Source organism: Tachyglossus aculeatus, chromosome 26, assembly GCF_015852505.1.
Source record: "Tachyglossus aculeatus isolate mTacAcu1 chromosome 26, mTacAcu1.pri, whole genome shotgun sequence".
NCBI lineage: Eukaryota > Metazoa > Chordata > Mammalia > Monotremata > Tachyglossidae > Tachyglossus > Tachyglossus aculeatus.
The window spans coordinates 13648754-13676383 of NC_052091.1; the positions used below are offsets into that span (position 1 = coordinate 13648754).

At 41.0% G+C, this 27630-nt stretch overlaps 1 protein-coding gene across 1 annotated transcript in view; it reads right to left on the reverse strand.

Moving 5' to 3' along the window:
* Positions 1-27630, reverse strand: part of PEAK1 (pseudopodium enriched atypical kinase 1) — a 182819-nt gene that overhangs the window by 31252 nt on the left and 123937 nt on the right. Inside the window, exons 5-6 of the mRNA XM_038767609.1 lie at positions 13938-14009; positions 7320-10581 (exon numbers count right to left, since the gene is read on the reverse strand). Of these exons, the coding sequence (XP_038623537.1) occupies positions 7320-10456 (3137 nt within the window). The 5' untranslated portion in view covers positions 10457-10581; positions 13938-14009. The remainder of the gene's footprint in view (positions 1-7319; positions 10582-13937; positions 14010-27630) is intronic.

Consider the following 27630-nt stretch of genomic DNA (forward strand, 5'->3'; position numbering starts at 1 on the left):
AATTTTCCAGCTTTGTTCTTGATTTTAAGAGCTGCACATCCCTGTGGGTGCATTCTGTGATGGGCTTTGGAAGAAATATTATATGCATGACAGGCCGGAAACAGAGTTCAAAGTTATCAAATCCAACACCTTTGTAATCCACTGGAAAGAAAAGAAAATCTCAGTTTCTCCCACCCCTATGCCTCCAGGACCCCCGCCAATCTGACATTTCTTAATCCTTTCTTATTTTCCGGGTCATCAATTTGATTTCTCTACACTTTCCAGTCATTGGCATTCATAGCTAAAAAAAAAAAGTGTCCTATCCATTGATCACTATCTCTGTGTCTTCAATTTTCCTCTAAGCCTTCTGTAGTCTTTAACTTCAAACTATCCATTCCACACACTGCAACTTGAATTACGATTAACCTTTAACTAAACTCCAATGAATTCTTACAAACAAAATCTGAAATACCAGGCAAAATAAAGCTGCCTCTTATAGGTACAAAAGAGGTGATATTTCTGGCCAGGGAAGACGGAAGCCATTTTTAAGATCTGTAATGGATGATGATTTTGGTATTGTCAGAGCTCCCTTTTTACAGTAAGGGACACCAAATTAAAAATTACCTTAAGGCATCAAGTTACCAAAAGCGAGGTAAGAGATTAAACCACATGCTATCCCACATCATTTTCAGCATGCTCTTTGTGACGTTAAATAATGGAAAAATTAACTGATGCCAGAAATGCTTTGGTTTCTAAAACCCATGAAATAGAAATCTCAGAACTGGGTTCATCTATTTTATAAAATGGAGGCAGGTTTATTTTTGATGGTGACATCTGAAAAGGGATTATAGAGCCATTACAGGGAGATGATTGTTTTCTGACATCTCTCACAGATACAGGCTAGGTAATACAGCAACATCATTATCTTTGTTTCACTAGAATGTGGTGAAATCCTGCTACACTCATTTTCTAGAAAGTGAACTTGAAAACAATAGGGGTTGGGGGGCGGGGGGGGGGGGGGAGGAAAAAGACCATAAACCTGTTTTTCAGTCACTCACCTATTTTTTGGGGTGACTAAGAACAGGTAGTGGTCAAGTATCTTTTTTGGTTATCCTGGGTTTTTCCCCATACCATTTTGGCACTAGGCACATCAGGTATTTATCTTTTCTCCCACCCCCTTCTCTGCTGTCTGCCTGCTCTCTTGGTCTAGTGAGCTGTAAAGCCAGATAGCAGGCCAGAGTTCCTTTATCCCTTCCCCGGCTCCAATTGTATTGCTGACTAATAGCATCTGCTCCCACTGCATCTGCTCCTCTCACAAACCACTTCTCACACCCCCTTTCCTCCCACCTAGTTCCCACGGCAAAACAGAATGGAATCCCTTCGGGAAATTCAGCTTTATTCTCAATCGAAGAATTTCAGGTTTTGCAAGGAAAAATAAACTGAGATGACCAGTTGCCCAAGGTTGCATCAGACTAAGCTAGAGAATAAAATGCTTCTTTTTGCAAAGCTCTTGAGTGATGCTACTGTATACTGAAAGACTTCATCAATAATTGTGGAATCTCCCACCTGGCCTCAGGTGAGCTGGAACAGTTATTTTAGGACCTTATTTTAGGATTGAGCCCCCTCCTTCCTCTCCCCCTCCTCCCCCTCTCCTTTCCCCCATCTTACCTCCTTCCCTTCCCCATAGCACCTGTATATATGTATATATGTTTGTACATATTTATTACTCTATTTATTTATTTATTTATTTATTTATTTTACCTGTACATATCTATTCCATTTATTTTATTTTGTTAATATGTTTGGTTTTGTTCTCTGTCTCCCCCTTCTAGACTGTGAGCCCACTGTTGGGTAGGGACTGTCTCTATATGTTGCCAACTTTTATTTCCCAAGCGCTTAGTACAGTGCTCTGCACACAGTAAGTGCTCAATAAATATGATTGATGATGATGACCTTCAAACCCTAGTTCAAAGGGAAGTCTTTCACTGATGGTAAAACTTCCACCCGTGTATTCTTTGATACTGTCCTTATGTATTTTTGAGGGCTTTATACAGTATTTGCTCCAAAGTAATTTTTTATTTTCCTCTGAATGGGAGGAAATATTATAATGGCCTTAAGAGGTGCATTTTAGAGGAAAAAAAGGGAGTTAAAATAAGGAACGTTATGTGAGGAAAAGGCCAAGAGATCAAAAGCTTTTAAATCCAAGTGTCCAATTGGGAAAAATGGCCCACAAGAAATTTTTTCCTGGACTTTCAAAATAGGGAGCAATTCATCCTTATTCTCAGAACTTTGTTGTTTATTTTCTTCCCTAGGTTAATGAACCACCATCACAGAGGCATTGGACTGTCTATGGAAGGTGATCTGCTTGTCTATGGCACTAAATATCACCTGACTAATCTAATCAATAAATTACAGTTGTGCTAAGCAATCAAGGACTGAAACTGTGGCCATGTAGTCCGAGAAGAGGAGCCAGGGCCCTAGCTTTCTAATTTCAGCTCTGCCTCTGACTCATTAACGCGCCTGAGTTTCCAATTACTCATCTGGAAAATGGGTGTAGTGACATTTGCAGGAGTGTGGATTAATTAGGAAATACACATAAAGTGCTTTGAAGAGAGTTATGAACAACACAAATATTGAGTATTTTCAGCTTTATTAAAAGGGCATTAAATCACTACCGAATCACTTTTGATACTGTACTTAGTACTGTGTGATTTTTGAAAAGGTACCCTAAAATCCACAAGACTAAACAAGTGAACATACACAGTTTATTTAAAGCCATCTAAATTTTGAGATTAATTGTAAAAATCTTAGAGTTCTAGTAAACTATAAAAGGAAGTAAACCGTGAGATTTCAAAGTACTAATTCTAGCTTTGAATCCTCTTCATTCTGTGACTCCAGACAAGTCAATTAGCCTCTCTGAACTATAGTTTCTTATCTGTAAAATGGGGCTAGTACTACCTTCCTCCCAGGGGCAAGGAAGGATTACAGAAAAGTACTTTGAAGATATCAAAAACCCATATAATTGCTAAATTCTTCAGTATTCTTTGATTCTCTGATTAGTAATAAGATTTTTTAAATGCTATTTTCCTCCAGAACAGAAATCCAAAGCAAGGGCTCCATGCCTGGCTTGAACCAAACTCTAGGAATAGTGTCAAATGTATATTTGCTATCTTATTAAATGCTGATAGAGCCAACCTCTTATTCTTTAATACCAAAAAACATGAAATTCACAAGGGCAATAAAGTTCTTCCAGCTTTTTTATAGTCCCTTTTCTTTATAGGAAATGAGAATTTGATCCTTATAGACCAGTTTAGTCCTATGGATGAGACAATGACCTTGATAAGGCCTCGCTTTAATAAAGCAGATAGCCATGAAATTGGAGATGGAGCCTGGGGAAAATCCCCTACAGCAAAGTTAGACAAACTCCCCTAGAAAGTTTGGTAAGAAAGTAGTTCTTGGGGAGGGCATAATACTCTACTATAGACAATCTATTTAGGAGGCAAACATTCTATAAAATTAAGTTTCTCATGCCAGTTTTCCTTCTAAATTTTCATATTTGTCTGTTATGGGAAAACTGAATTTGAGCACCAAACCCATTTCGAAGCTTCTGTGATGTTAGGTACTTCTCTTTGTAACTTACCATTACTTATCATTTGTGAAAGTAAAGGCTCCCACAATTTGGGCAATCACATGCTTAGCCCAAGTAACTCACTGCAGGCCCCCCTCAAAGCCTTTTGAGAATGAAGCTCTTCATGTGCTTGAAAGGTGCAGACATTGGTAAACCACGCTGTTCCACAGGGAAACAAGATTACCAGCCATGTAAACACCCCGACACAAACAAAGGACCTTACTTTTCTTTGAGAGTGAGATGATAACCCTGCCTTGGTGGCCTGATTAGTTTTTTTTTGGTTAAGCTGCATATACTTCCAGAGCTCATGTTAGCCGGGATGGCTGCCTCCAGAAAAAGGAAATAAATAATTGGGCATCACTACACGTACTTCACTCTGGCCTCCAAAATAAATAATGAGATGGAAATGAGATTTGTTTGATATCAACTGGAATCAGATCATATTAGTGACCTGAAAGTGGCATTCCTTTCCCTTGAACGACTAGGTCGTTCCGTTTGCCTCTGCTCCGATCCATCCACAGTGCTTAGAACAGTGCTTTGCACATGGTAAGCGCTTAACAAATGCCATCATTATTATTATTATTAATACCTCACTCGTACAACGTTTGGTTTTAGGTCTTAATTCACTAACATAAAATCTCTTATTTTCTCTCTTTCCCACTATGAGTTCCCAGCTGCGGATGACAATTCTATGATTCCACTGCCTTCAAGTAGGAAATGCAAGCCTTGGCATTTGGTGAGGAAGTTTTTCCTATCAAAGTTACTACAAGTAAATATCAAGTAGGGGTACCTAAGTAATTGTAGACAATTAGTGAAAACCCAACAAAACGCTCTGCATCTTTCGAGATCCGCATGCCTTTAAAAGAGAACAGGACATGCCCTCCTCTGGGAAAAACATCTCAAATCCCCGGTTCCTACTTCATTTGACTCTGGTCACCTGAGACAAAGAGTATCTCTGATAATAGTCCTAACAGACAATTCTATAGTCAGTCTGTAGTCCTAACACACAACTGCTTTTCTCTAACAAACGTCATGCTAGTGAACAGTTCAAAAACAATACTGCTTGGTCGGAAGACTCCTAATTTCAGAGAAGAGGCAAGACAGAATAATGTCTGAATTCATTACTTATTTAACAGCTGGAACAAAAGGGGGAAAACAAAAAAAAAAACCCCAACATACATATAAAGGACAACTGAGTGGAATTTATTTAACTGCAGCTCTGTTTAGTAGGGTATGGATAAATGCACTACCACCTAACTTAATGAAGAACTAAAGCAGTTTATTGATCTGTATGAACTATCTGGCCACTCAATTGTATGTAATCTTTATCAAGTGTTTAAACTGCCTCTTTTGTAAGTAAAATATGCTGCATATATGTACTCCATTTCAATTGGAGGATACTACTACCTCTGCCCTCTCTCCTCAAATGCCAACAGTAAAACCATTCCTCATTGTGAAAATGTTCACTACCAGGGGCAGGTCTGCACAAGGAGAACATTTTCTTTTTGAAGGTCAATAAGAAGTTGTTGGCCTGAACCTCCAGAAGGCAAGTTTAACCCTCAGCAAGGATTACAGCGAGCAGACAAAACAAATTTTAGGGAGCCATGCACCACTGCCCCTAAGCCTACCCTGGGGAACCTGAAATTAGCCAATCTGCCTGATAGAGATGGTTCTTCAACCTCTTTTTTATTCCGCTGCCGTCTTGGCTGGCTTCAGGGCAATATCTACTTCTACTTGTACTTCCCAAGCGCTTAGTACAGTGCTCTGCACATAGTAAGCGCTCAATAAATACGATTGATGATGATGATGATGAATATCTACAGTCCATGCAGGTGTGGGGGGACTGGCTGAAGAAGGAAACCCAGGGCCACCGGCATCTCTGCACATCGGTTGACAGTTGAGTGGACTCCAGGGCCAATTTGAAATTGTACACAAGGCCATAGTCCAATGCCAAACTCTGATCCCAGCCTGGGTTTTTCAGTCCCTCTTTCATTCATTCATTCAGTCGTATTTATTGAGCGCTTACTGTGTGCAGAGCACTGTACTAAGCGCTTGGGATGCACAAGTCAGCAACATATAGAGACGGTCCCTACCCAACAACGGGCTCACAGTCTAGAAGGGGGAGACAGACAACAAAAGGACCAGGCGCAGATTCCCCTATTATTAATGGTTGTGTAAAATATCATTAGCAACACTGAGGCCCAAGTAAATTTCAAAAAAATTTTTGACCTGCACTCAATTTACCCTGCACCAACACATTATGAGTGGCTTCTCTAATGGTGACTAGATTCAAGTAAAACTGGGAATTGCTTTTATTCTGGCTGGGACAAGGAGAAAAAACTCATTTTGAGAGGAAAATAGATGGATATCAAAACACTCTAGCACTTTCCTGAGAAAAGTGGAGGCATTAGCAGCTGCTCTATGTCAGTTCTAATTTATACTTTTCCCAAAGAAACTCGTTTGTTAATTTCATCCTTTTTTACTATGTATTTCCAAAACCCTAGGTAATGTGGCCCCATCTATCTACCTTGGTTGGCAGTCTCTTATTGAGAGTGGTTCAGGACAGAATAGCAGGCTTCCTTCAGGCCAGACTCAGGTGCCCTGGATGTTTTATTTACCAGTCCGCTGCTGATAAAAATAATAATAATAATTATGGTGTTTTGTTAAGTGCTTACCATGTGCCAAATACTGCACTGAGCACTGAGGTTAGATCCAAGATAATCAAGTCAGACACAGCAGGGGGTGGTTAGGAGGTTGGTGGCATGTGGGAGAACTGGGAGTTCACCATGGCCTAGAAAATAACTTCATTATAGGCAACTCTACTCAGAGCTAATAATTCCTTAATTTTATAGGCACTAAAACCTCTCACAGATTTGAGAAGAAAGCACTTAGTTTTTCAACCATAAATGGTTATATCCCTACAAATGAGAATATAATCTACCTTCTTTTAATCTTGCATTCATTAAAGAAAAGCCTGATTACACTACATCGTTGGTATAACTGTTAAATTAAGGAAACCAGTCACTACAAAAGAGCAAAAGAAATTCCAGCGAATTCATGTGGAAAAATCTCATTCCTGAGCTATGCTAATTGGAATATACCCCTATTTTCTCCTGCTAGGTCGCCAGACTGCACAGGTGATTTGCTTTGTACCATTAAAAGACAGTAACTAGGCTGGGAACAACATTTTCATAAAACTGAAAAACAATTACTCAAAAATTCATGGTAGCTAAAAAAAGGTGAACAATACCATTATTTTTTTATTTTTCTTTCCTCTTCATGCCATCACTTCAAAAAATACATTTTCTGTCTATTAATTTAGCCCTCCAAAAGACTGCGCATTCACCAAAACGCAGAAAGCTACGCTCAGGCTAAAGATCCAGAGGTACCAACCCTGCTCATCTTGGAAAGATCACACTAATAGTTTCATAATCCAAGAACACAGTCCAAGAACTGATGCTGATCACCCTGTGCAGTTGGGAAATGTAAACAGCCATCATATAAATGGCAAACACTGTAGAAATTTAGCCAATCAAAATGTAAACCATACATTAACTCCTTATCTTTGGCAGTACAGTTGACAGCGTGGGACAACCTGATCATCTTCTCAGCCCTTAGAACAGTGCTCTGCACATAGTAAGTGCTTAGTAAATACCATTATTATTATTATTATTATTATAAATAAAAGAGGAGACTACTCGGAGCAGATTACCTGATAATTTTCTTGGGAATCTGAGGAGGAGAGGAATGGCTTCTTTTCTTCTTTTCAATACCAGTGTCTTGCGGGAGTTTTTCTTCTAAATCTCCTCTATTTTTAATGGCTGGTTGCTCCACCCCTGTCTTGTTTTGGTCAGCGTTTGGTTCCATCTGTTCAGGTTCACACCTGTACATGAAAATGATGGACGGCTTCTCATTCGCCTCGGTCTTTGACTCTGTGAACCAATGATGGCGTTGGACAGGAGGTGGGGGAAGCATGTGGATGACCGTCCCATCCAGGCCAACCAACTTCCCTTTCTCTCTCTCTTTGTCTTTGTCTTCCTCCTCATCAGTTTTCCTGCGGCGGAAGAAGCTCTTAAATGATATCCAGCGCTTGGGTTTGGCGTCGGCTGCTCGTCTGCCCTCGGGCTGGAGAATCGATTCGGCCTCCGTTGACCTGGTGGGGCTGGTTGGCTTGGTCCAGTTGCTGAAGTGCCTCTGCAAAAGGTTGCTCGCGTGGTAGGGAGAGGAGGTGGAACGTGGAGGAGGAAAAGGGGGTGCCTGTTCTGTTTTGGGGCTGGCCGAGTAAGGGCTGGTAACTGGCTTGGAGGGGTGAGCACCAACTGGCTTTGAAAGTGGATCTTTCTGCGTTTTAGGGGGAGGGCTCTCGGCCGACTGGAGCACTTCCGTCTCGCTGCTGGGCTGTGACGTAAAGAGAGCACTGGGCCGTACTGGTGTATTTTCAGTGGTGTCTGCATCTGGAGGAAGAGCATATAACTCATCCACATTGCCAGCTTTGGGGCCAGACGGAGGGGTTTCGGGAGGAGACTGTGGGGGTTGGATGGAAGCCACGATCTGAGAAAGCACTGTACTTGCTTTCTCCCTGTTGCTGCCGCCAGATGCTTGAGACTCCTGAGAGGCTTCTATTTTGGTGGTGGATTCTTGAGTGGTTTTCTGGATTTTTACAGGGGAGCCGTGGCTAGAACTGTGACTTCTCTGGGGTGAAGACTGACCTCTGCTGAGGCAGTTGTTAAACTCTTGAACCTTCTGAGCCACAGACCCTAACTTGCGCTCTGGGCTATTTGAGAACCCTTTAGTTGAGGGCAATTCAGTGGGTTTACTACCCACGCAATCGGACACCTTGCTCTCCGTTTCTATTTCTTCATAAGTGTGGCTTATTACGCTAGTGGTTTTATCTTTGTTGGATAACTCTCCACTGGTTCCCAGAAAACTCTTATAGATGGCTAGATTGTCATATGCATTTGGATTGATTACGATGGGAACTTTGATGGCATTCTTAGAGCTCCGAGCGTAAGTCGGTTCATCGTGAATAATGATGGGAAAAGGCGGCATCCCGGCGTTATTGTAACTATTGAATTTTATCTCGGACAAATTGGGTGATTTAACTGGGATAGTCTTGGACGAAATACTTGTGGCTGTGGGTGAAGTAGGGGCTGATTTATGACAGCTCTTCCGTGGAGGAACCACTGGTCCTGAACCGCCACTAATTAATTCAACTTTAGGTATCTTTTGTCGCGGGCTGGTGCTGGAAGTCCAGACTTCCTGGTATCGGATCGCACTGGATTTCTTTAAATGGGCGTTTGCTTGCCCCGCTGTCGAAGTGAGAGACGTGAGGGGAGAATTTGGGGAAGAGGATGGGCTTTTCGTTTTGGTACTTTCTGTCTGTCTTTCCATGTGCTCCTGGGTCATGGCCGCCGAGACATCAACTACGGTATACGGCTTGCATATGGGCTGCTCCAGATTCACTACTCTGTAAGGTTTTGCTTGCTCCTCTGTGGGTACTATATTTATCGTCACTGCTTGCCCAGCAACATCTATGGAGCTCTTGTTTTCCTGCTTCTCGGTCTGTAGGGCGATCTTGCCGTCTTTTTCCTCCAGTCTGAGAGCAAGGACTGCCTTATGGGTCTCTGGGAGCTTGGTAGGGCTTTTTGGAGTGTCCTTCACCTGCTGACTCTCAGAGAGACTTTCATAACCTGGCTCAATCGACTGGATGCCCTTCATTTCTTTTGGGGTGCCGGGTGACAACCCCCCATTACACAGTTTCTGCGATGAGCTACTGGCAGTCCCAGAGCGAGACTCTTCTGTCAGTGAAGAGTCGGGAGACGTAGAATCAGACGACACCATACTCTGTAGGCTTTCCTGCCCATAAGGACTCACAGAGCCTGCTCCGTAACCATTCAAAATTTCATCGTAGCTATCGTCATAGTCGACCGCGCAGATCCTCTGGAGTGACTTGTTTCGGAGGGGCACCGTGTTCCATTTTTTGCCCACAGAGAACTGCACAGGAGACAAGGTGTTTGCCCTGAAGTTGGCAAAGCGAGGCTGCCCTCGCATGCGGATCTCCATGGCTAGCAATTCTTCATCGCTTTCATCCCAGCTCTCATGCTCCTCCTGCATGCTGCTAAAAAACGCATCATCCTCACTCTCGTCCCCACTGGAAAACTCCGGGTAACAGAACCGGCCCCCTTCATTGCTGATCACTTCTGTGCTGCTGCTCAGAATGACGTGCTTACTCTGACTGTCCTTCATCCCACCTATCATGCAGCTGGGGGGAAGCTTCCTTTCCAGTGATCGTTTATAGCAATTGTTGATCCTTCCCAAGAATGTTTCTCTTGAGTTGATTTCACCTCCTATTAACTGAGGGGTGGTATCCAAACCGGCAATCTCCTTTAACACTTCAGTCAGTCCATTATTGTTATTTGCTACCTTACTTACACCTTCATTGTTGCCAGAAGGCCCGTGGACGTGGCTAAATCCTTCAATGTCATCTTCGTTATTATTGTTAAGTGGTTTTTTAGTCACGGCAGTCCTGTTTCGGTTCCACCCTAAAATTACTGGCTTGTTCTCACAGTGTTCTGGGGTGCTTATTTCTCCAGGTATATTCTGCCCATCTATCACCATCATGGTAGGTTTCACAGCTATGGTGGGCTTCTTTGCTACTGGGGGCCGGAAATTTCCCGTATTCCTAACCCGGTGGTTGTTACTGTGGTTGGCATTGGTTTTCACTTGGCTGTGGGTGATGGAGGTTTTCTCAGAAGTTGGTGGCAGTTGGTGCAAACTTTTTGGTTTGAAGCAATTTTTGCATTCCCCAGGTTTCCAAACGTGTTCAGTGAAGGTGTTACAAGCAGACATTTTTCACCAAGCTTCACACCTGAGCTTCCAACTGTTCAGTGCATGGCACAATTCTTCATTCACTAGTTTTCTCTGTCCTCATGCATTATAGTAGCTCTTCTAAATATTCATCAATCTGACGGGGGCTGGGGAAAGAGAGAAACATAAGAAAGAGTAAACCTCATGATATCTGTCCATGACAGAAAACTTGTACACATTCTGGCTGCACTTAACATTTTTCACTGTAGCATTAAATGAAAGATGTCCTTCAGTTTAATGGGCTTATCCCTTTTTATAGCTCAATTGTTTGAAAGGATAAACAATCACCTCTTGTCTATGTCCTCTCTCAAGGTATCCCATTATGAACAGACTAATATTTTTTAAAGACAGATAGTGCATCTCTCGCATCTTGTCCCTGAATGTTCCTTCCCAGAGATCCTCCTCCAAAGGAATCTGACACCCTGCCTGAATCAAACTCTGCTTTCACATGCCACATAGGCCTCAAAATGAGCTTTTATGGCAGCTTATGTAGTAATAATAATAATAACGGTATTTGGAAAGCATGTACTATGTGCCAAGCACTGGGGTAGATACAAGATCATCTGATCAGACACAGTCCCTGCCCTACATGGGGGTCACAGTCTAAGTAGGAGGGAGAACAGGTATCGAATCTTCATTTTACAGATGAGAAAACTAAGGCACCAGGAAGTGAAGTGACTTGCCCAAGGTCCCACAGCAGGCAAATGGCCGAGCTGGGATTAGAACCCAAGCCTTCCGCTCTTTCCACTAGGTCACGGTGTTTCTGCAACTGGGAACCTCTTTCAAATAATAGAAACCTGGTCATTTATTTGTTGGAAAAACAGTATTCAAGATAGCATTTAGCACAGATTCTCCTTAAGGTGAAAAATGGAGCACATTTCTGAGCTGAAATGTCACAACTAGGCATTAAATGCACTTTTCATCAGTGAAAAGTTCAAGTTTGAAGGGGAGCAAATTTGATCAAGAAACATCTCATATATTATGAACTAAACATCCCATGCTTCTGTAAATATCATTTATATTCATTTCAGCCGCTTCCTTTTTTTTATAATGACATTTATTAAGCGCTTACTATGTTTAAAGCACTGTTCTAAGCGCTGGGGAGGTTACAAAGTGATCAGGTTGTCCCACGGGGGGCTCACAGTCTTAATCCCCATTTTACAGATGAGGTAACTGAGGCCCAGAGAAGTTAAGTGACTTGCCCAGAGTCACACAGCTGACAACTGGCAAAGCCGGGACTTGAACCCATGACCTTTGACTCCAAAGCCCGGGCTCTTTCCACTGAGCCATGCTGCTTCTCTGAGCCATGCTGCTCCTTGGTATTATTGGAAAATTCTTTTCAACAGGTTTAAAAGAAGTTCTTCAAGAACTCATCAAGAGAAAGTTAACCATCACGTCTGCCCGTGACACAGGACGGAGAAACGTTTCCTATTCCTATCCTCTTGCATTTTAGTCTTAGGGAAATGTCAGTGGAAAAAACAAATGTTTTCCCCATTTAGTGTGTAACTCAATACCGTCAGTCAAAAGGATGGTTGATCAGTGGTTGTCATTATCAATGTGACTGTCGCAGTGGGAGTCACCAGAATCATAACTGATTTTTAATAGGTTCACATGCAGCAGAAATCCATCTGTAAAGCTGAGCACCCTAGCCGACTGTTTTTTCTCTTTGCATGCGCTACTGTATTTCTCGATTCCTGCGGTAAGGAATGCCATGTACAGAGCAGACACCCTTCCCGGGCACCGGATGGCACTGTAGTCTAAGTCTACATGAGATTAATTCAACCAGGAAATACTAAGGGGCCTTGTATTATTGACTAATACTAATATTGACTAATTCTGCTTCGAGACCTGGCCTGGCTTCAAAAACAGGGTCAAAATGCTTTGAGCTCCAATAAGCTCCAAAAAGCACAAGTTGTATCATCTGCAGTTTTGCCAAAGCTTAAATCCAGGTCTCGCAAAACTTTGAGAAATTTCTCTTCTGCAGCTTCATTCAACCCTCTGAAGTCAACGCTGGCACACCCTTTGAACCAACCCACTCTCGTTATCTCAAATATAACTTTTGTAATCAATCAATCAATCAAATACTGTTGGGTAGGGACTGTCTCTATGTCTCTATGTGTTGCCGACTTGTACTTCCCAAGCGCTTAGTACAGTGCTCTGCACACAGTAAGCGCTCAATAAATACGATTGATTGATTACAAAAGTTATATTTGAGAATTAAGTCACCTAAGTTGCAAAAACATGGTCGTACTAGAATCCACTTTGAATTTCTCTTCTTTATAGGCTTGCTTGACAATACTGACAAGCAGCACCCAAGATGAGGGGTTTTTTGATGAAAAAAATCTGTAATATCTCCAAGTAACTACTTGCACAGAATGAAAAAGAAACCTCTTTTTTTTTTTTAAAAAAAAAAAAAAAGGTTTGGATTGGTTTACAGCCCTTCTCTAACTTGGCCGGAACTCCACATTTTGAAACCCTATCAAAAAAATTGCCAGTTTTTCAGGACCAAGTTTCCTTCTGGCAAAATATTTTCTACTAATAAAACAGTAAAAGTTGTTGGGGAGAACAGATTTCTCTTCAAGCCATTACAAGTTTTTCATAACCTATTACTGGTTTTATCTTTCTCAACTACTGCCAAGACATTGGGGCTCCTTTATTTTCTTGCCATTCTAAGTTAAGTGTTTCCACCAGATCAGATCAAAACAATGAAAAAATTAAAGCCATTAGACATTAGGTTTTCCTTTCAGGAAGAAAGGGCTAAGTAGAAACTCCTGAAGCTTCAAAATCAGAATGCAGCCACCAAGACAAGGAGCAGAAGCACATGGAAGCGGTATTAGCCAGATGGAGCCTTTATCCTAAAGGTATCCCAGAAGAGTTTGTTAGTAGAGGTGGATTGGGAAGTGGATAGCCAAGGATCCTCCTAAGTAGGGTTGCTATATGAGGCCATCACCTCCATCTATAAAATATGTCACATCATGTAAGAGTTAGTGGCAGACAAATCAACCCAAAATGTTAATGCTTCAGTGATTCTAAACAACCCTTTCATATCCTGGATACTACTCCAACTCTAGATCTCTATGTTTAAATTTACTATTTTATGTTGTCATTTACAATTTGAGCAATGAAATGGGTCGGATGGCTATCTAAAAAGGAAAAAGCACATATGCACCCCATGGCACCTCTTCCAACTTTCCCTTTTGTCACGGTGAGGAATGCTGACCCAATGCTCCACCCTTCAGAATATGACCGAGAGGGTGGAGAGAGGAAGTGAAAGTTTAGTTGCAGGAAGAAGGTCGGCAGGAGATAAAAGAGCAACTTTAATTGTGCGTGAATGGGGTGTTCCACTGGCAGTACATCTTCCTTCAATGGTGGAGTTGTTCCAGTATTAGTCAGGCTGAGACAGCGGACAGAAAACACAGTTCTTTATCAAAACAAGAAATGAATTCAAAATATCAGATTTTACCAGAGGTCAAAGTTGCTTGGTTTAGAAAATCATCCGAAGTTAGGTCCATTCAAAGGTGAAAGTCTGCTTGTTCTGAATTAACGAGAGAGTTTCAAGTAGAATTTACTGCTGCCGTTATAATTTATTCATTTTAGGATACACTTGTGTAACTGTGAATGCACTCCATAAGTGGTATTTACTGAGTACTTACTCTGTACAATGTCCTGCACTAAGTGCTTGGGAGAGTACAATAAGGTTAGCAGACATGATCCACACCCTCAAAGAGCTTACAGTCTAGTGGAGGAATTTTCAATCAGGTGGAAATTTACTATCAAAAAGCAGCGAGTGTCACTCACAGATTAAAAGATGGCCCGACAAAATCTATGAAAGGCTTAGGGCAAAACTCTTTTCTTCTTTTCGAGGTTCTCTCCATCACTGCTAGTATGTTGGTACTGGTAGAGCAGGATTTGGGTTAGGTAATGAATGTAGGGGAAAAGGGGACCAGGAGTTTATATGTAAGTTCAGAAAATGAAAATTTTACATGGGTAAGAAAGGGGCAAAGGGAAACACTGAGCTCTAAACAAGAGATATGGATAAGTCAAAAACCCAGTGGGGCAGGGCAAGGAAAGAGCAGAATCTCTGGTATGGTGAGAGGAAATAAGGGTAGACAAAATTGGAGTTATCTGGAGGAAGGAAAAACTAAAGAAAATGAATGGAAAGAAAGAAGACAGGCACAACTTTCCAATTAAGTATATCCTATTTTCCTTTCTCCATTCTCCTTTTAATACAGAAATGAAGGCATGCATTAATGAAAGTTTGGGTTGACAGTCATGGTGCTGCCTGGCCTGGAGGGTGAATTTTACAAACAACCTCACTGGCTTGTTTTGGGGGTTTTTTTAATGCTTTTCCCAGCCCTCCTCCTCTTCCCTCTTCTCTTGCCCTCGAGCCCACCATCAGAGTGCACGAAAGCCACAGACACAAATAAGAACATTACTCTTGGAAATGGACTACTTCTGGTTTTCAGTTGCTCTACTTGAAATGCTTTAATAAGGGTATATCTAGGGCCAACTTTTGCTTCACAACTCCGGGCCAACGAACTGTATTCACTTTAAAGCAGCATAACATGGTGGAAAGAGAATGGGCTTGGGAGTCAGAGGTCATGGGTTCTAATCCTGGCTCCACCACTTGACAGCTGTGTGACTTTGGGCAGGTCACTTAACTTCTCTGTGCCTCAGTTACCTCATCTGTAAAATGGGGACTAAGACTGTGAGCTCCTCGTGGAATGACCAGATTACCTTGTATCTACCCCAACACTTAGAACAGTGCTTGGCACATAGTAAGCACTTAACAAATACCATCATTAATATCATTATTATTGTTTTTAAAAATCAAAATGCACCTGTGCCTTGGTCAATCCCTTTGTCTCTCTACTTCCCTCGGAACGTTAGGAGCACGGTAGAGGGTGTTCCTAAAACAGCTATTGTATTCCACTCAACTCCCCTCCTAAATGCCAAGGGGAACCATCCATTTCTGTGGTAACACTATACAGGTTTCTGTGAGTCTCGTGAACCTAGTAGTTTCAAGCCTACACAATCTACCCGAATGCACTGCCATTTTCAGCTAATTAACCAAGATTTCCAACCTGGGGAACAGAGTGAACACGTGAAAATGTGATGCGATGACAGGCGTTTGCTTTCCTCCTTAGGTCACCGGAAACATGTTTTTCCTCAGTTTTGCTTTTTCTTCCCTTTGGCTTTATTCATGTGCTGAGATACAGGGACTGATAGAAACAGGCAGAGATCCATGCATTTCAGGCAGTTCCCCCCCACCCTCGACTTCCTTTGTTCTACTTGATTTCAGGCAGGCGAGTGTACCCTTTAGATGCTCGCTGCATCTCAATGAAGTCCTCCTACACGTATACTTTATACCAACATAATCCAGTTAAAAGGAATTTAATTGGTGTGCACCATTCCCTACAATTTCAACATTTCAAAAATGAATAGTCTCACTAAGTACCAGATGGTGACATGTACTAATTAATCAGACCTATTCAATGAATGAGCATATTAAAATGAATGCACCTATTAGACATGTGTTGTCGAGGCTCTACCCTGAGAAAACCTCCCCTTAAATGAATGCCTGCAGAAGGTGTAGATTTACTGTGCAATATTCACAAGTGTCTCTTGCAATTATTTGCAGCAGGAATACCATGGCTCTTTTCTCCCTCTAGATCATCCGATAGTTTGCCTGAGTGGCTTTCTTGCTTCACTCCCTCTATGAGCCTCCCAATCTATCAAGGCAATGCACCTCCCCTTCCTGCCCCCCTCAAATCCTAGGCATCATTTTCTACTGATGAAGGCTGGGCAAACTGAGAAGATTTTCAAGAACAAGCTGATGATTGGAAGAAGGGGCTAAAACAGACAACACGGGACCAGAGTTTTATCCTCATTTGCTCCTTTACCAGTCTGTCAGACCAATGAATCCCTATGTTTGCCAATATACCTAAGGAGGTATTTTCTTTGGATTTTGATTTTGATACATTTCGATCTTAGTGGATAGGAAGATGGAGTTTATAGATGGATCCTAAGATGTTCCATCTGGTAAATGTAAAGAGAAACCACTCAGATTGATTTTTCAAATGTCATAACCCTCCTTCCACTTGTTTAATAATACGTTGAATTATTTTAGGGGCACACTGCATTTAACAGTATCTTGCTATCGGATTATTACGAAATCACTAAAGTGCTTTCGCCTTCACCCAGAAACAAAATTCTCTGGTTGTTAAGGATAAAGAAAATGGAAGTAGGATCACTTCTAAATAAATGCCAGAATCATGGAACCTCAAACAGGTGGTCCAGGACTATTTCTGAATATAGAGAGAAGTAAGAAAATGATACTTCCCTTTAATATCAGGAATCAGTTTCATTTACCATGCCAAAAACCAACTTGGAGGAGCTTAACTGAAGCTAATCATGACACTTTTGAGCATGGAGGTTCCAGAAGGGACCATATGCTTGGAAGTACACAAGGCATATTTTGAAAAATCAAGGAAGTCAAAGTGGTAATTACACTTATTTCCCCTAAGGACCCAGAAGGACAAAGGATTTGCCAACTGTATATGGTGTGACCTGAGAACAGACCTTGTAACGAACACCATCACTCACACAGGACTGCATAGCAAACAGGGTTGTCTGGCTTATAGCAGGCGAACAACTAGAAACTTAGATGTGAGCCAAGAATAAGTAAAATTCATAGTTTGAGCTAAATATGAAATCTCCCCTCCCACAGGTGATTTGATTCAATTTTTTCCTTTGGCTTTTGCCCATGACCAATGATCTGTAGTTGGTTCATAATTTATTAACAATTTACCTAGGGTATTTTCATATTTTCTTTACTGTTTAATATTGTTTGATGATATTCTGAGAGTTTTTATTTGTATATTATTTTTAGTTACTTAAATCTGAGACTGTCATAGAAAATTTACAGCAGGACAATTTCCAAGCAGCCTAAGAATGCCACAACATGACGAAACCTATGTTCTTATAATCAAAGTATAAACAACAGACCATGTTTGAGATGTCAGAATCCCGACTGGCTGAAAAGGAAGAAGTGATTTATAACAAACGAAGCATCCAAGACAGATTTAGCACTACATTTAATTGTAATCGACTGCTAAATGGCAAAGTACACAACTATTCGGGACCCGCCTGCCTACTTCACCCCAGCAAAAAAGAAATGAAAGACTAATAAGCTCCTTAATGAATATAAACGGACATTGGATCCATCCAAGCTTTCTGTAAGTGTATATATAAAGCCAGGGCCTTTTTTGTCATCAAAACAAATACAGAAATAGTCAGTTTTAACTTTAATGACATTAAAGTTTAGATAGCATTGGAGTAGCATAGGATTCTAACACACGCCTCAGGTTTTTTTTTTTTGTATTTGTTCAGCGCTATGTGCAAAGCACTGTTGTAAGCGCTGGGGGGCTACAAGGTGATCAGGTTGTCCCACATGGGGCTCACAATCTTAATCCCCATTTTCCAGATGAGGTAACTGAGGCACAGAGAAGTTAAATGACTTGCCCAAAGTCACACAGCCGACAAGTGGCGGAGCCAGGATTAGAACCCATGACCTCTGACTCACAAGCCCGCGCTCTTGCCACTGAGCCGCAGCTGACAAATAGATGAATTAAGGCAAAGAAAGGAATAGGCAGTGAACCCCCAAATAGCAAGTTGAGGGCTGTATTTCCTGGTATGGTGTGTTTGTAGTGGTGCTTTCCCTTTCCCTATCGGTGCTTTAATTTCTTCATCTTAACATGGGATCAGTAAAATCTGTATCAATGCTGCAGAGATGATCTGAAGTTTCAGTACAATGAATTGTTCCCAGAATTCTTTGGAAAAACACAATACAACTCTCTATAAAAAAAGTGTCCTCTAAAATAGCCTTTTCCATGACAACATATAACAAAACAGAAATGTAAAAAGAACTTCTGGAGTACACCAGACAGGAGGCTCGAAGACACTAGGAAAATATCTTTAGTTTCGAAGGAGGGTCAAAATCATGCTGCCTTCATGTGGAAAATGAAATTATTAAAGAGGGGAAAAAGCTGCCTCAAGACCTTAAACTGTAATCAGCTCAAAATCTAAATAATTTTTTTTCATGGGGAGGGAGTGGGGGAAGACAGGGGAGTAATCAGTGGTTCAACATCCTTCTGGAATTTATTCCAATTGCTGGTTTACCAGAATCCATGATTAACCAATAGCCTTGAGCTGCTTATTCCACAATGGATGACTTGTAGCATTCAAAGTTGATACAATACCCAAAAGGCAATACACAATAATGATGATAGCACATCAACATTATCATCACCATCTAGAATATAGTGCTTTTCCCCCTCAAAACTCTTTTATGTGATAATACTGAGAGTTAATGTTCTGACTTTTGGGTAAGTTACTAGCTTTTATAACTTTGTATTATTTGTACAGGGTACCCTAAGATAAAGAGGCTCCATTTGTTTTTTTATTGCTCAATTGTAACCTGCACAATGGAGTTAGAAGCTTTTTTGTATTTCACTTACACCACACACTAATGCATGACACAAGATTACCAAATTGTCTAGATTATTGAGAACCGGCTTCTGTTATGCTGAACTGGTGCTCCCTGTTTTAGGTGCTATGATTCACATTTCCTAAAAATGTATTTCAGTTACTCCAAATGACAGTGTAAAATAAGAATGATAATAATTGTAATTATTATTGTTATTCTTATCGTGGTATTTGTTAAGCTCTTCCTCTATATCAAGCACTATTCTAAGCATTGGGGTAGTTGCAAGTTAATCGGGTCGGACATAATCCTGATCCCAAATGGGACACGGGAGGGTAAGGAGGTAAAGTATAATGAAGCACGTTGCCTTCTATATCTTCTGACTCATCCGTGTACAACCTACTGCCAAGAAGCAGCGTGGCTTAGTTGAAAGAGCATGGGATTGGGAGTCAGAGGTCGTGGGTTCTAATCCAGGCTCCCCAACTTGTCAGCTGTGTGACTTTGGGCAAGTCACTTAACTTCTCTGTGCCTCAGTTACCTCATCTGTAAAATGGGGATTAAGACTGTGAGCCCCACATGGGACAACCTGATAACTTTGAATCTACCCCAGCGCTTAGAACAGTGCTTGGCACATAGTAAGCACTTAACAAATACCATCATTATTATTATTAGATGCTGAAATCTGGCATCCCGACAACCCAGCCTGAACCTTACAATTGCTCAGATAAGTAACTTGACTTCAATCAGTCAATCAATCAATGGCATTTACTGAGAATTTGCTAGGTGAAGAGCACTGCACTAAATGCCTGGGAGAGTTCAATACAACAGAACAAGGAGACACGTTCCTCATCCAAAATGAGCTTCCAGTCTAGACAGGAGCTGTGGCGCCATTCTCCAGTTGCTCTGGGTGGTCTGTTCTAGGCATGTTTATCAATATCAGCATAAGGCTCCTTGTGGGTAAGTGTTGTACCTACCAACTTTGCCGTACTTTCCCAAGAGCTTAGTACAGTGCTCTGCCCACCGGAGGCTCTCAATAAATTCCACTGATTGATTGATATCAGGGCTCTACTGACCATCTATGAGGTGCAGAGGACTATACTAGGTACTTGGGAAACCTACTAAAGTGAAATTCATGCTACCACCCACATATTCAATCTACCACTACATCCAGGAGGTTCAACCTTCATAACATTGCTAAAATCCACCCTTTCCTCTTCATCCAAACTGTCACCGTGTTAATCCAAGCACTTATCCTATTTCACCTTGACTAATGTATCAGCCTCCCTGCTGACCTCTCTGCCTCTCATCTCTCCCTGCTCCAGTCCATACTTCACTCTGCTACCCAGATCATTTTTCTATAAAAATGTTCAGTCCAGGTTTCCCCACTTCTCAAGAACCTCCAGTGCTTGCCCATCCATCTCATTAAACAGAAACTCCTTACCATTGGCTTTAAAGTACTTAGTCACCTGACGTAGTGGTTACAGCCCAGGCTTGGGAGTAAGAAGGACCTGGGTTCTAGTCTCAGCTCTTCCACTTGTCTGCTGAGTGACCTTGAGCAAGTCACTTCACTTCCCTGTGCCTCAGTTACTTCACCTGTAAAATGGGGATTAAGACTGTGAGCCTCTTGTGGACAAGGACTGTGTCCAACCTGATTACTTTGTATCTACCCCAGTGCTTAGAACAGTGCATGACACATAGTAAGTGCTTAACAAATACCATAATAATAATAATAATAATTATTATTGTATCTACCCCCAGCACTTAGAACAGTGCCCGGCAAATAGTAAGTACTAAAAAATGCCATTAAAAAAAAAAATCAACTTGCCCTCTCCTACGTCACCTCACTGCTCTGCTACCACAACACAACCCACACACTTTGCTCCTCTAAAGCAAACCTCCTCACGGTACCCCACTCTCATCAATTTAACTGCTGACCTATCGCCCATGTACTGCCTCAGTCCTGGAATGCCCTCCCTCTTCAGATCCGACAAACAATTACTCTCCTCACCTTCCATGTCTTATTGAAGGCACACCTCCTCCAAGAGGTCCTAAACAACTAAGCCCTCATTTCCTCCTTTTGTGCACCCTCATTTGCTCCCTTTATTCACCCCCACCAGCCTCTGACTTAATAATTATTATTATTTTTATATCCATAATTTATGTATTTGCATTACTGCCTGCCTCACTCTCTAGACTGTTTGCTCATTGTGGACAGGGATTGTGTCTACCAACTCTATTATTCTGTACTGTGCCAAGGGCTTAGTACATGATTTGCACACAGTAAGTGCTCAATAAATATAACTGATTGATTGATACCTGTCCTCAAAGAGCTTACAATCTACCGAAGACACAAAAGATGGATGGGTGGAATCTACTGTTGGGAACGAGAGAGGAGCCTGAAGCTTCAGGACTGAAAACTCTCATGGAGGAACTGATTATAGGACAAAGGCTTGGAGAAGTTTCGGGAGATCTTCTCAGCCCACATTTTCTGCTCCTTCTTGCCCGACTCAAGGTAGTTCCTCAAAATCGGTAGACAGTCTTCGCTGCAATGTCCCAATGTTCTGCACTAGGGAAGTTAGACAGATCCCACCCCTCGATGATCTAACTTCCCTAGTTCAGAACACTTGGGATGCTGATTTAGTGAAGATCTTAGTGAGGGCTAAGCAATCTCAGAGGTCTGACACTGGAATACTCTGTAAAGTGTAAATGGAAATTGATGTTTGCAAATCAAAGCTTCCATCTACTCTTCTAAAGCCAAACAGAATGAGATATGGAATCAGTTGTCTTCCATTGGAACATTTTTTGGAAGACACAAAAGATGTCAATCTCTCCAAAAGCACCATTAATAGAGTCTATAATAATTTCAGCCCAAGATTTAGAAACTCTATGTTTAGTTTACTGACTAACCCCCTGTTGCCAGGAGAGGGCAAGAAGGTAGATTCTTCTTGCCCCCAGTCATGGGTAAACACTAGGATATTTCCCATTCGCAGCTATAGATTCTGCCTGTATTGACTTTGACCAGACTCTTACAGAGCAGCTTTCTTGCCCTGCTAGTGGAAAGGCGAGGAGTAAAAAGGAGCCAAATCTCCAAACAATTACATCATCTTCAATGTCATTAATACAATTTTTTAAACCCCAGGTTAATGCTTATGTTAGAAATTTCTAGGTCAAAAGACCGGGCTGGGTTTTACACTGACTAGACCAGACAGCACCTGCTTACATTAGAGCAAAATGCAGAACCAGACTAGAAAACAAAATCACTGCTGCATCTTTGCTTATTATAGCTATGTATTTACAATCCGCCTTTCATCTTGATCATCAAAAAGGGCAAGAATACAAAAAAGGCATTTCTTTACTGTCTTATTCAAACAAGCACTCTCTTCAGAAAAGTTTCTAAACCTAAATATATCACTGTAAGTCTATGACTTCACAGCCCGAATCCATTCATTTAGGGATAATTCTTCAATCACAACTGGGATGGGAAAATTTTTTTCTCTGTGTTGTTTAAAACGGTACTTAATTCCATCCACTAAAGACTACACATCCAAATGACATGCAAAATGCACTTAAACTTCTGTAAATGAGATTACATATGATTAAAAAATAACTGAACAAAATCTTTCCAAGAGGAAGTCTGAGGAGCATTTTCCTTTTATCCATCTCCTCCCACGTCTTTCTAACAATCAGATTTCCACCCCACTTGAAAAAAAGATTTCTTTTATATAATCCTAAAAGGACAAGCAGGACACGACTTCCATTACAGTACTTTCAAATGTACAGAAATCCAAGTTACCACTCTAAGAGTAATAAAAGGGTGAGAAGGAAGTTGAAAGTGAACTCGGCTGAGAGAAAATGTGCTAAGCGGCCCAGTTTCTAGGTTTATCTAACTGAGAAACACTGGAGAGATAGTAGTCCTGGGAATCATAAAGAGAGATAAAGTACCTTATTTACCCCTGCTCTGTCACTTTCCACTATCTTTTCACATAGATCTCCCACAGATCTCCACAAGATTCCTTTATTACTGCTTCCCCTGGCCCCCCCACCCCACCCCTGACAGAACATAGGAAACACAAGAAATAGTTTTAATACCTGGATAAATGACTACATCATAAGTAGCTATTTCCTTACTGGTCCTAGCAGACCGAAAAACCAGGAAACAAGCACTGAAAAGTTTATTTCCATATGAAGAAAATGGTGAATTGCAACTAACAGTAAAATATTAATTCCAGAATGTCACTGTTACTTGTTCTTTTTTTAAAGTAAAATAAATGAGAATTTATCGTTCCTTAAAATGAGGAAATGACTGCTCGGGAAATTGTTGTTGTTGTCTTATGCTGTCAAGTCATGTCCAAGTCTTAGTGACGCCAATGGACACATCTCTCCCAGAAAGCCCCACCTACATCTGCAATCGTTCTGGTAGTGCATCCATAGAGTTTCCTAAGCCACATTAATTGCCTTTGACAGTGGAGGACAGTAAAGTCACCTTAGAAGGAACAGCTCTCTACAAAGCCTTCAACTACAGAACCTCAACCCTTTCCTAAAGGGACTATTAGTCTTTAGGCTATAAGTGTCAGCCCTGGCCATCTCTCTGTACACCGTAAGACGAAATGTTTGGTAGAGTCGCTTAAAACAGTAGTAAATAGGAGGTCTGAGAGTCACCATTTCATTTTATATAGACCACACACCAGGCATGAAATGGCAAGGGCTTCTGATCACAACTGACTTGTGTTGAATTCAAAACTGATCAAGATTGAGCAAAGATATTATATTCCAACTATTAGGATTGGAATAGGATTGGATTAGACTGGGGAGCCCCAAATTAAAATAAGCAACTGCTCCACTTCTCAAAATCTACAGGCCCTGATCAATGCTATTTATTGAGCACTTTCTGTAGCTGAGTACTGCTCTAAGCATTTGGGAGAGTGAAAATAATAATAATAATAATCATAATGGTGGTATTTGTTAAGCCCTTTCTATATGCGAAGCACTGTTCCAAGAACTGGGGGGGATACAAGGTGATCATGTTATCCCACATGGGACTCACAGTCTTCATCCCCATTTTACAGATGAGGTAACAGGCACAGAGAAATTAAGTGGCTTACCCAAGATCACACAGCTGACAAGTGGCGGGGCCGGGATTCAAACCGATGACCTCTGACTCCCAAGCCTACACTCTTTCCACTGAGCCACGCTGCTTCCCCTAGAGTACATTAAACATAGTTGGTAGACACATTCCCTGCTCACAACAAGCTTACGGTCTAGTACCTCGATGTTGGTACATACCGAAAACACCAGACAACTTAATTCATTCGGGGTGGGATGGCACAGAGCCTGAATTACAGAGGTATTTTCTTCATACCTTACTGCTACAGTATTGTGGATGCAAATGAGTGTTTCTCTACCGTGTGTGCACAAACATAGCTGTCTGGGACCTCTACTGATCTGCTTCTTTCTCTGACAAGCTCTTTAAAACTGTCTGTAAAGCGGCTGGGTTGAAAGGAAGTGTTTTCTTTAGCTCTCCCTTTGATGAGCTCTCTCCAGCATCTACATCTTCTCCTGCCACTTAACTGGAGTTTATGTTAACCACAGTGAACAACAAAAACATCTTACCCTTGAACAAAACCTGCCTTCCTTTAGCAGTAGTACAGAAGAAAAATATAGGAAGCGAGGGGGTAAGAACCAGACTTGAATTTTCACAAATCCCGTTTTTTGGTTTTGGGGGGGAGGGGTTGGGGGAGGTTCCACATTATGGAAATTGTGCTTTTGGATTTTTAAAATCTATGTTCGTATAGTTGTCACCTTGTTGTAGCATACTTGTCAGAATGGTTGTGTTTCGGACTGTAAGCTCCAAGAAGGCATAAACAATGGACAGATACATAAGTTTTCTGTGCCCAATATAGAACCATGCACATGCAAGTACTTAGTAAATGATATTTGGCTCATTAAAACCTTATGACAAAAAACAATTAAATATGATGTTGCTGCCAAGGAGATTTTTTTAATCAAAGTGTGGGTGGAGTTTATCAATGTATGACTGATGTGACTGACAAAATCTCCCTCATTGTGTCCATGTTAGACGGACCCTTTGCTGCATGTTACTTTCGGTGCCTTACTCTGTCTCTGTGTCATCACCCTACGGAAGTTTCTACCTTAGGACAGTTACCCCATTTCTGATTGCTGTGCACCAGGCTGCTCACTCTTCTGTGGCTGTCTCCCAGCTATCTACTATTTGGAAAAATAGGTGAAGATTTTTCATCATTGTGCCTTTAATAGTAATAAGGCACAAGGATGGTGATAAGGATGGTATTTGTTCAGTGCTTACTCTGTGCCAAGCACAGCCTAGGCGCTGGGATAGACACAAGGTAATCAGGTTGCCCCACGTGGGGCTCACTGTCTTCTTCTGTCTACCTTTTCTTTAATTAGCCCATCTAAGTTTACTTTAGAGCAGCTGTTTGGGCATCCTGTTATCCATTCTCTTCCACTCAGTGAAGGTGTGATGGGATGAGCCTTTGCTTTAATGTTCACGGTCTGTCTGCCTAGCAGGATCTCACTGTTTGTGATCGTACCTTGCCAACTGATTTTTTCATATTCTGCATAAGTGGCTGCTGTTGGAATTCCTCCGGAATCAAATATGACATCTGTGGCAGGTCCCTATACACTTTCAATTCTGTCCAAGTCTTGATGTCATGCTGGCACCACACTGCTCCTATATGCTGATGACTGTGGCTTGCAAGTACATATCAAGAAGATATACAAGTGAATGCATCACAAACTGCTTCTTAGATACAGCAAAGCTGAATAGATTGACAATTAGTCCATAAAAGACTGAGGTTTTGTACAAGTCAGAACCTGGCAAATCCTACCCACAAAGTGCTCAACAGTTGTGACAGAGAGTAGAACATTTCCACTAAATTCTATTACCCAGGTAGAAAGTTCTAGAATGATTTCTAGATTGTTTGGATCACTTATGGATGCAAATTACACACCTGATGACATACAGGCTGTAATAAAAGGGATATGATTTGACCTTTCAGTAGTACTTTTAAGGATAGTATTGATTTTTTTTTAAAAGAAGCAAATTCCAGCCCAGCACACAAATGGATGAAATCCTATGTTCCATGAAATCCGCGGAGATGCATCAGAAATAACCAGATAGAAGTCATTCAAGTTTCTGACAAGTAGCATGTTATGGTCAATTTCGTCAGTAGCCATAAAGCGGTACAAATACTGAGCAAAATAATGACTAATGGTTGATTTAATCCTAATTTCATAAGGATTAAAATTACAAAGATTGGCAAAAGCTAACTCTATGGAAAAAAATTTCTGAGCTCTTGATATGCTTTAAGAATAGGTCAGTGTGCTGAAAGTACCTCAATGGCTTCCTTTTCTTCTGAAGCAAAATTAAAATGTGTTATATGGTTTGCAGGATGTCTCTAGTTTTCTTCTCTCAGTTGCCATTGCTAGTTCCTTAACATTCTTCATACTAACTAAGGGACAAGTACTTCTATGTTCTAATTTGGTTTCATTCTTACTTGGGTAGCCTGTGGAGAAATGAAGCATCATTCCTTATTCAATAATTAAATATTTGCAAAGTTTCTCCCCTCCTTTCATGGTAAAAAAAATTAAACTTGGTTTATTTGCCAAACCGACCTTTTACCATACAGTTTGGTTTTCCAATGAGCTGAATACATCCTTACGCAGAATAAAACACACCCTCATAAGAGTAGTCAAAAAACAACTGGTGGTATGAAACCATCGGGAAAAAAAAGATACTTTGCAGACTCTTTTAAAATGTTGAAAACAATCTACATTGTGCCAGTCCTACAATGGGCTGGCAGTCGGGAAAAAAAATCATTCTCTGAAAAAATACTCCAAAATGTGAAGATGAAAACTGCTTGCCATCTTCAGTGACACAAAGAATAAATAAGTAAATCCCATCTATAATAATATGCAATAATTCTCAGTACTTCTATGGTGCTCGCCATCTTCAAAGCACTTTACACATATTAACTAATTAATAGACCTTGAACTTTGTGGTTATACCACAATGCCAGTATCTGTATATCATACCTTCTATTAATAAACCAAGATTTATCTTAATATTAGTAGAATCATTGATAAATTCTTCCTTGGCTCAGTCAGCTTTTAGATGCCAACATTTTTTTCTGCTCACTGAGAAAAGAAAGTGTAGATCAACATTTCCAAACAATGAAGAATGAATAAACAAACCCACAGATGTTAGCGATTTAAATATGTGACAACAACAAAATATGAATGGAATTTTTTTTGCTTTTCCGGTGGAACAGGGTGGAAAAATGAACAAGGGAAAGGTCGGGCGAGATGATGTAGATGTATAAAAAGACAAAGCAGTGTTTTTTAATGAGAACAATGGCAGCTAAAGCCGTTCACCTTCATGGGCGATTTGACCCCTGACAGATAGTGACCCCTGTGAAATGCTTTCATGAAAAGGGAGCTGGTTTGAAAGATATACAAGCTCTAGAGTGAAATAATTAGCTTATCAAAGATCAAGCACACCTCATTTGAGGTTTGTTTATTCGATTTACAAAAACGGTGCCCTTTGCCTGGAGATCTCCAGGTACATGTTCCAAATCAAAACATTTTCTAAAGCCCTAGCAACATAACATCACCAACGCTATTGGGTATGGTGAGC